The sequence below is a fragment of the Chrysochloris asiatica genome, unplaced genomic scaffold (genome assembly GCF_000296735.1).
Source record: "Chrysochloris asiatica unplaced genomic scaffold, ChrAsi1.0 scaffold00001, whole genome shotgun sequence".
NCBI classification, from domain to species: domain Eukaryota; kingdom Metazoa; phylum Chordata; class Mammalia; order Afrosoricida; family Chrysochloridae; genus Chrysochloris; species Chrysochloris asiatica.
The window spans coordinates 15,327,742-15,338,509 of record NW_006408519.1 but is presented as its reverse complement, the minus strand read 5'-3'; the positions used below and the strand labels follow the sequence as shown (position 1 = coordinate 15,338,509).

The 10,768-nt window shown below is 34.1% G+C and overlaps 1 protein-coding gene across 2 annotated transcripts in view; it reads left to right on the top strand.

The window, feature by feature from the left end:
• The window catches only part of CSMD3 (CUB and Sushi multiple domains 3), a 1,928,297-nt gene that overhangs the window by 1,412,221 nt on the left and 505,308 nt on the right, over nt 1–10,768 (top strand). For both annotated transcript variants that reach the window (XM_006830658.1, XM_006830657.1), the window contains one exon: nt 6,871–7,062. In XM_006830658.1, coding sequence (XP_006830721.1) covers nt 6,871–7,062 — 192 coding nt within the window. The remainder of the gene's footprint in view (nt 1–6,870; nt 7,063–10,768) is intronic.

Genomic DNA, 10,768 nt, shown 5'->3' with positions numbered 1-10,768 from the left:
ACCCTGTACAGGGTTTCTGAGGCTGTAAATCTTTACGGGAGCAGAAAGCCTCATCTTTCTCCCGCGGAACAGCTGGTAGTTTCGAACTACTGACCGTGAGGTTCGCAGGCCGATTCGTAACTACTATGCTACCAGAGTTCTTTCTACCTCATAGCTACCCTGTGTAAGATTTCCTAGGCTGCAAATCTTTACAGTAACAACAAGCCTCATCTTTCTTCCATGGAGCAGCTAGCTGATGGGCTCAAAACACTATCTTTGTAGTTCACAGTTCAGTGCTTATCATACATACCTACTGAGCTCCCATATATGTGTAGCTAAATACACAGTCTTGGTGTGGCGCTGTGGGTTAATGCTCCAGACTGCAAAGCAGTTTGAAGTGCAAAGTCAGTGGTTCAAGCTCACCAGCTGCTCCTCGGCAAACCCTATGGGTCGGAACCGACTCTATGGCACTTCAAAACAAAAACAACAACATATATACATATGGAGTCCTGGTGTGGTGCTGTGGGTTAATGCACTGGATTGCAACATCAGTTTGCGCTTCTTTGAAAACCTATACAGTGTCACTATGAGTCATAGCCAACTTGACGGTACTTAACAACAAAAAATTGTATGAGGAGTCCTGGTGTGGCACTGTAGAATAAGCACTGGACAGCAAAGTTTATTTGTACCAAAAGGTCAGAAGTTCAAACTAACCAGCCATTCCTGGGAAACTATACAGGGTTGCTATGAGTCAGAACCAACTTAGCAGCACTTAACAACAATAATATACCACAACTTCATATGTGTATATATGAATAATATACTCTGAACATTTGATAGCTCTTTATGAGGAAACAGCAGTGGGAATGGGTAGGGAAAAGAAAGAAACATTAAATTGTTTTTTTAATATTCACTGCTTGATAATGTCAGTAATGATAGTAATAATCAACTAATGTGAAAACCTGAACACTAATCTGAATTAATATTAATCTGGAGCAATTATGATACAATTCGAGGATCTAATAGAGCGAGATGGTGAGTTATGTTATCATCTGTACACATTTCAAATATTACATCATAAACAATAAGATAGAAATACTAAAAGAAATAGCCTACAGGGTAACAGGAAGGACTTAGAGTTCAGTTTAAGTTATTCAGTAAGTCAAAAAGATTTAGGTAATGAGAATTAGCAATTAATTGTGTGGTCTAGAAATGTTCACGTCATAAGAATACAAAATTTCACAAGGAATGGTTAGTATTTTTAGAATGTGTAATTTTTCATACACATCTTTATTTAATTGTCAGTTCTAAGTATTCGAGCTTTTATATGAAAATTCTGGCAGCTGAAAGCTTCCATAGAGATAAGACAGTTTTGAATATTTATGAATAAGCAACAATAATTTCAGTAAATTGGAATGAATTATGTTGTGATTTGTAGCTCATATACTATTGTCCACGTGCATTTTTATCTATAATGCAAAATATTATAAATTTTCTTAATTTACAAAGAATATCTCCATTTTGCCTCATCACCAAGCAATTGCCAACTCCATTTACAGAACATTCAAATTAAGGAAGGATGAATTTGGTAATAAACCTTGAAATGAGAGCTTGATTTCCACTTTCATTTTGAGAAATGGTACACAGTAAAATTCAAAAGTGTCTGTATCCTGAATGATAAACTGAATATTATACTTGTAGAAGGAATGCAAAGTTTTCATTTTTGAATGGAAACACATTAAATATTGTAATAAGTATATAGATTCATACAAAAAAAATGTGCACTGAAATTCAAAGTTTTGACTTCAGCTGTTTCTTTTGTATTTTGAAAGACTGGCTTGCTTGACCATGTAGCCTCTCTCTCTCGTTGTATATGTCACAATTTGATTTTAAGACTGCTAACTTGAGGTATAACTCTCTCTAAAATCATTGTTTGCCCTTGCTTAATTTCAACATATGTTAATGCAAAAGAGTCTGTACCAAATCAATTCATACAGGAAATCCTATAAACTCTCTATGGTTTTGTCTGTTCGTTTTGACATTGTCTCTTAAACTAAGTTTCTTACAAGTATTACTGTAGTTATTTTTTTTACTTGTAGCTTAGAGGTAAAAATTGACACTATACCTATCCCTTCATGAACAGATAAATTTTATTGTTCATGTACTCTGTGCTAGGATTTGTGTTTGTTGGCCACTATAGGAAAAAGGAAAAATAAAATAATTACAATTTATGGGGCGGTGGGACAGAAAAATCAAGTGATAACAAAGGAATTCTGAGAATCCTAATGATTATAAAATGTACAAAAACTTACTTTGGACTAGCAAACGAGAGAATGATTATAGTTCTTGTTAGGTATCCTTGAGTCATTTCATAATCATTTTTTGTCGTTGTTAAGTGCTGTGAGTCAGTTCCGACTCATAGCAACCCCAAAGAGCGTGTCCAAGGAGCAGCTAGTGACCTTGAACCACTGACCTTGTGGTTCAAACCAACCTTGCAGTCCAGCACAATCACCCACAGTGCTACAGAACTCCATTCATACCAACTCTTTATACAACAGAACAAAACACTGACCAGTCCTTCCCATCCTCCCAGTTGTTTGAGTCCATTGCTGTAGTCACTGTGTGACTTCAACTTGTTGAGGGACTTAAATTTTTTTTGTTGACTCTCTATTTTATCAAGTATGATATCCTTATCCAAGAATTTTGTCCCTACTGATAGCATGTCTAAATTAACTAAAATGAAGTCTTGGCATCCTTGGTTCTAAGGAGCAGTCAGACTGTATTTCTCCCAAGACAGGTTCTGTCTTCTGGAAGTCCATGGTATTTTCAGTATTCTTCACCAACACCATAATTCTAATGTATTTATTTTTCTTTGGTCTTCCTTATTCATTGTCAACTTTCCTATGTATATGAAGTAATTCAAATTATCATGGATTGAGGCAGGCACACCTTATTCCTCCAAGTTATAATTTTATTTTTTAGCATCTGTAAGGTATTTTGCAGCCAATTTACTGAATACATTAAGTAGTTTGATTTCATGATATCTGCTTCATGGGTGTTGATTGTAGATTCAAATAAAATGAAATCTTGGATAACTTCAATATTTTCTTCATTTATCATGATATCCATTGTTCCAGTTATGTGTATGCTTAGTGGTACTGTGGGTTAATGTGCTGGACTGCAAGGTGAGTTTGAACTTCAGGGTTGATGGTTCAGGTTTATCACTTGCTACGCGAAAGCCTATACAAGGTCACTATGAATTGGAATGGACTCGACAGCTCTTAGCAACAACATATTTATTTATATTTTTATGTTGAAGGTTGCCATATTTGATTTTCATCAGTAAGTATTTCAAGTCCTGTGCTTTCAACAAGCAAGGTGTGTTATCTGCATGTCATAGGTGGTTAATGAGTCCTTCTTCTTAAAGTCCTTCTTCATATAGTCCAGTTTCTCAGATTGCTTGCTACAGCGCATGCTCAATCTATATAGATTGAATAAGTATAATGAAAGGATACAACCTTGACCCACAACTTTCCTGATTTTAAAATATGCAGTGTCCCTTTGTTTTCTTTGAATCTCTTGCTCTATGTACAGGTTCTGCCTGAGCACAATTAAGTGTTCTGAAATTTGCATTTTGCATTCTTTGCAATGTTATCCATAATTTGTTATGACCCACACAGTTATATACCTTTGCACAGTGAATAAAAAGCAGATGAACATTTTTCTGATAGTCTCTGCTTTCAGCCAATATTCATATTATATAAGCAATAATCTCCTGGTCCTTGTCTTGTGAATATGACTTGATTTTCTGTTATGATTCTAGAATGATTAAGACGCTCTAAAAGAGACTAGGAAGGATTGCTAAATGTTCTATGGCAGTGAATACTTCTTTCAATATATAGAAATTATACTTCTATAATATAATTTAAAAAACCAATATATAGAAATATACTTCTTTCAATATATAGAAATTTTAAGAAAATCTCAGAAACTGAAGTTGTGCATTGTGACATTCTAGGAAGCCAGTGATGCAGGTTGTTAATTTGACATCAGTGAGCTAATAGATGATTTTTTGTTGGTTAAGGAGCTCTGGTAGTGTAATGGTCATAATCAGGAGGTGAACCGCAAGGATGGCAGTTCGAAATTACCAGCTGTTCCATGGGAGAAAGATGAGGCTTTCTGCTCCTGTAAAGATTTACAGCCTCGGAAATCCTGTACAGGGTCACTGAGTCGGAACAGACTCCACGGCACATAATTACCACCATTTCTTAACTCAAGTATTGATTAAATTGTTTAAGGATCTGTGCTCCAAAAAAGACACAAATCTTTTTGATCACCTTATGATTTAAAACATAAATAAAAGTTTTATTCTTCTCCAATATTATTTGTCTTAAAATAACACAGTTCTCATTCATGAAGCTATGTAGCTGCAAAGAATGTGTTAAACATCCCATAGCACTTTCTACATCTCAGCTGGGGTCAATCATTCATTGCAGTGGCCACACAGAACTCAGACACCACACTCAGAGTTATGGGGTTTATTCAGGAAGCTAACAGAGCCAGAAATGCTCAGTGCGCAGTTGTTCTAATCAGGGCACTTTCTCCTTAGCTGCACCCACAGATAGGCCTCTCTGTGTGGACAGTTTTACAAAGCTCTTTCAGGACTACCAATAAATGCCCACAAGACACATCACTAGACTATAAGCCTCAGCTCTGAGTGTCAACTAATCTATCCTCTGCCCCATTAAACACCTGGAGGCCTCCACTCTGCAAGCACATCTCCTGCCCCAAATCCCTCAGGTTTACTTGCTCTGTGGTCTGGGAAGCCCATTGCTCTCTATCATGCTCTGGTTCCTGGTTCTGCTATTGCTTCTCTTCTGTCATTCCTTCAGTGTCATTGCTTTTTGGCCCTGGGTTGACGAAGTTCAATATGAAGAGATCTTTGGGTCCAAAGGACATACTTTACTCCTGGTTCTTCTCTGATGGTAGAAAGATCCCCACTCTTGCTTCTGAGATGGCTTTTTTTATATACCCATACTTAATTTTCAAATTTTTATAATCACAAGTAATTCTGTTAACTTCCATAACTGAGTCGTGTCATCTTGTTATCCTATCAGTATCGGTATCTTCTGATACTTCTTATCCAGACCCATAGGGAAAAGAATTGTCTTGTTGGAATTTCAAAGACTAAGGCTAGAAAAGACATGTTAAATAATTCACTACACCACAGCAGTACATTGTTTGTAGTTCTCTATTCTCAAAAGCTTTAAGTGTCATCCTTAATTTTGTCCTTACTTTTCCATGATGAATTCATTATGTCATTTATGCTCCATTTTTATACTTTATAAAGCATTAAAAAGAGAACTAGACAGCTAAGGAGCTTAGATTTTGGTTAATAGTATCATATTGGTTGATAGTATCATGTTTTTTGGTTTCAATTAAATTACAAAGTGTCCTTCTCTTCTTATTTTGAGATTATTGTCATGAATTTTTAATATTCATCTTAATTTATTTTATCTTGATTGTAAAAACAGAAATTTTCTAGAACAAATACAGATTTGTTATTATTATTTAAATAGTAAGAATAACTGCATCAGATACCCATCACCCTATTTCTTATCCTTATGATAACATGATGAAAGTAAGAAAGAAAAATCTTCTACGCATGTGGCCAGGTAAAGGGTAAAGGAAAGTGAACGCTACTTATATGTAGGAGAAGAAGAAGAACCTCTGTCCTCTCCCCTCCCTCAAAGAGGGAGAAAAATACTGCTCCATGGAGGTGAGATAGAAAGAATTCTAAAATTTTAAGCTAACCTGTGGGATTATAAATACATCTCTCCAGGGACTCACAAGTCTCATGTGTCTCCAGGTTTTATTAATTGGACATGTCTCCTAGGTCCTGGGCCTCATTCTCTCTTGAAATATAAACAAATACCCTCTCCAGTGTTAGGTAAATCTCTGGAGTTCTTTCTCCATCTTTACAGATGGAAATTAACTCTCAAGGCTTTCTCTTAGCCCTGGAACCCAAGTTTCAAGAAAAATATATTAATGAAACTCTAATTCACACAAAGAATTTTTCTTCAAATTCCAGAATGGTAAAATATGACAAACATCTACTTTCTTTTCCTGTGATACATTTGGAGAGGCATAGTTTTTCTGGACTGATAGAATATGAAAATTCAGAATTGTCCTAGTTGATTGCCATGCTATATTACCTTTTAATAAAATATATTTTAGATATAAGATTATATTACTTTCTTCTAATACAATTTATTTTCAGTGTTTTATAATAGTGTTTCCTTTCTTCTAAGATTAGGAAAGTGAAGCAGTCTCAAGTTCTATTTGCAGTGGATATATGTGTTTCTGAGGTAGCTCTAAATCTACATATTTTATCTTTTTTTTTGGATAATATAATTTGAATAGATTTATTGTTTCAATTGTAGATTACTTGAAATTGACAGAGACTTAATACTATAAAAAGTTATGACAGTCATATGGATCATGGAGTATCATTAATAAATTTGAAAAATGCAATAAATTCATTATTAAAAAAAACAAAACTCCTCTCTATGGCTACTGTGTACTGTTAAAATTATGCATGGTATGAATAATACAACAAGAAATAAATATAAAATTGTATTCAAAATAATAATTGTTGTTGTTGTTAATTGCCATCAAGTTGGTTCCTAAGCATAGCAACCCTTTATAGGGTTTCCAAGGATTGGCTGGTGAACTTGAACCACCAACCTTGTGGCTCAAACTCACCTTGCAGTCTAGCACATTAACCTACAATGATACACCAGAATTCTAAAATAAATGGAAAGGGATTATTTGTAGTATTAAATCATCTCGTAAAATTTTGTCTCTAACCAATTTATGTTTTTCTCACAGGCTTTGAGCTTTCACATTGTGAAGACCCTGGCATTCCACAATTTGGGTACAAGATCAGTGACCAAGGACACTTTGCTGGTAGCACTATTATTTATGGATGCAATCCAGGCTACACCCTTCATGGAAGCAGTCTTCTCAAATGCATGACAGGGGAAAGAAGGGCATGGGACTACCCTCTGCCTTCCTGTATTGGTAGGATAATCTTGTGCTAATGTTATCTAAATATATTGTACATTTTAAATGAGTCACACACACTGTTCATACCACGAATCAAGAACATCAACTCGTAGTGCCTTTTTTTTCCTTTTCTAATAGAGAAAATCATGGAAAGTAGAAAAGTCGTTTTCAAAATTTCATCCACAAGTATATTGTTTTGATGCAACATGATATATGAAATATATGTTGAATTAAATACAAATATAGGTTCAGAAATTTGATCGCATGTGTCTGTTGAATCACATTGGTCAGATCTCTTAATTAATAAAATTACTGCCTATCCTGGAAGTTTTGAAATGGAGTTTTAAAAAGTAAATTATTCTAAAAAATGTTCAAGCCTTTCCTTATATATGTACTTTCTCAAAGTACAATTTTTTATGTGCATACAATATAACAAAAAGAAATTTTAATAAAAAGGGGAATGTGAGAGCCAATAATTTAAATTTTATTGACTATCCAAAGCTGGAGTTCTTTGGTGTGGCGCTGTGGGTTAATGGGCCAGACTGCAAAGCCATTTGAACTGCAAGATTGGTGGTTCAAGCTCACCAGCTGCTCCTTGGAAACCCATACAGGGTCGCTATGGGTCGGAATCGACTTGATGGCACTTAACAGCAACAAACAACACCGAAAGCTAGAAAATTACTTTTTCTCTACCCCTCAAAAAGGGTAACAGTTATTTCCTACCATCTTGTAAATCAGTTGATGAAGGATTGGTGGTGTGGGAATGGGAGCATGGATAGATCAAGTAGGAGTCAGCAACAGAAAATATGATTTAAAAAAAAACAAACCATAACTCAGTAGGGAGTAAACCAGCAATACTTTAGCCATTCTGATATTTGATGGCATACTTGGGGGCAGAAATCCGTATTGTATCAGGCCTACATGAATACAATGGGCTTGAACTATTGTAGAGCCATACAAAAATTATAATCTCTGTTTTAAATTGAGGCAATGAAACTCTTATTCAATCTGTTTTCAATGTAGAAATATCCGCAGAACTTGCTAAAATAAAAATAAAGAATTGAAATTTAAGTCATTATAAGACTTGTACCTAATTTCACAATGTTATTGATTTTGTGAGACAGCTGATTTATTTTTAAATTAATTCAAAAAGGAAAATTATGCTTTTATCTAACTGATACATGGTCCTAATACTTTATTTTAATATGGCATATGAATTCTACATAATTGTAAAGGTGATTTTTAAAAAAATAATAATCAACCCTAATGCCAATAGCTGAAGATTCTGAAATATATCCTAGGGTTAGCCAATTGACATTAGTTTTAAGAAAAATAGACCACTGATTAATTCTCATTCAGGTTTTATTCTTTATTATGAGTATGAAATGCTTTAAATGAAGATAGGTTGTAATAGTGCAGAACTAAACTTCTCAGTATTACTTCTCATTCTGTCCATAATATTAATATCACCAAACAAATACATTGAAATTATAAATCATCTATATATGTAGACATATTGGAAACAAGGAGTCCTGGCAGCACTGTGGAATAATCCACTGGACCGCCATAAGGCAGGTTTCAATCACAAGGTTGGTGGTTCAAACTCACGAGCCGCTCCTTGGAAACTCTATAGTGAGTTGCTATGATTTAGAACTTACCTGTCAACACTTAACAACAACAACATTGGAAACAAATTTTGTAAATATTTTATAAAACTGGAAAGACATGTAATTTGAAATATGAATACTTTAAAGACAGTATTCTATTCATGTTATGTTTACAAATTTTCTGACTCAAAATGTACTTACTTGGTACTACTCAAGAGTTCCTGAGAAAGGTCTATCTTTTTTGATGTTGTTTATGGTGGATAAAGAAGAATCATCACCATAAATAGTAGGATGCTGTTTGTGTCTGTTACATGTTGCTGTTAATTTCCATGATAATAGAAGATGGAATTCTATTTTAGACCTTATTTCCTACTAGAAAACTTTTAATATCTTTGTCACTTGGCCTAATATTAGAACTTTTTTTGTGTATATTTATTAACATTAAAAATATCGATATTTTGCCTCTGTCCACCAAAAGTAATTATTCAGTTATTTTAATTGTGTTTAATGATTATGTTTCTGTAGCTCATACACTGGTAAAACAAAAATTAATTCTTTAGAATTACCATAGCTTGAGGGATATAACCTGTATTTCTTCATTCAACATGTTTTCATTTTTATTCTGCAGCCATTAGTCTTTTGTCATGATATGAACTCCAGTGATAAAATAACTGGGCTCACTTGTGTGCAGTTTGTCAAATAATACTTGTGCCAAAGAAATATGGTAGAAATCAGCTGTTTTTAAATTTATGATACAATATAATACATGATACTTTAATTTAACCTAAAAAGGATTAAAATTTCATTCAAAGTCATGACATATCAAATCTGTCATCAGAATAAATGAATACCAATATTGTTGTTGTTGTTAAGTGCCGTCGAGTTGGTTCCAACCCATAGCAACTCTGAACAGGGTTTCCGAGGCTGTAAATCTTTACAGGAGCAGAAAGCCTCATCTTTTTCCCGTGGAGCAGCTGGTAGTTTTGAACTGCTGACCTTGTGGTTTGCAGCCCAATTATTAGTGATAAATAAAAAATTAGTGGTGCAAAATAAATTAATATAGTTACACAGTTGTAATTTGCTAACAATAGTTTTTATCAAACCAAACTAGACAAGAAAATCGACTATAAATGATGGAAACAATTGATATCTATTTACTTTTAAAACCACATGAGCTTGCTATTTATAAATTAGTATTGAAATATAGAATAAAGTTGCCATCGCCTTCTATGGCTGTTTGCTGTAACTTAATATTTAAATCTTTGAAAGATAATTATTTAGGTGGTTAGACCTTATAAAGCTGAGCCATTATATTCTTGGGCTTATCAAACCTCTGCTAAATAATAAAGCTTTTTTGTAATTGATATTCCTTTGAATAACAAAAAACAAAACAAAACAAAACAAAACACACCTTTGGTCAATTACTAAATTTAATTGAGCTAGATATTGAAGAGTTCTATCAGCTTCTTGAGTCTGAATTGATCATACATGCCAACATGATACAATGTCAATTACTGGTGATTAGAATGGGAAAGTTGAAAAAGAGAAGGATCACTAGTGGAAAATATGACCTGAATGATATAAATGATTCTAGAGATTACATGGTAAAATTTTGTAAAACCAACAATTTATTCATTGCAAATACCTTTCATCAACAACATAAATAGAATCTATATAACTGGACTTTACTAGGTAAAATACACAGGAAACAAATTTACTATATCAATGGGGAAAAATGATGGAGAAGTTTAATATCATGAACCAAAACAATGCCAGAGGCCAACTATGGAACAGCCAATTACTCATATGCAAGGTGAGGTTGAAGCAGCAAAAATTAAACCAAGTCCAAGAGAGGCAAAATATGACTTTAAATACATCCCACATGAATTTAGAGACAATCTCAAGGATAGATTTGATCAATTAAACTCTGATGACCGAAGATCAGAAGACTCATGGGATGACATGAAGAACATCATCACCCTGGAAGACAGCAAAACATCATTGAAAAGACAGGAAAGTCCCAGATGGATGTCAGAAGAAACTCTGAAACTTGCTCTTGAACATAGAGAAGATAAAGTGGCTGGAGAAAAAAGGATGAAGTCCAAGAGAGGAAC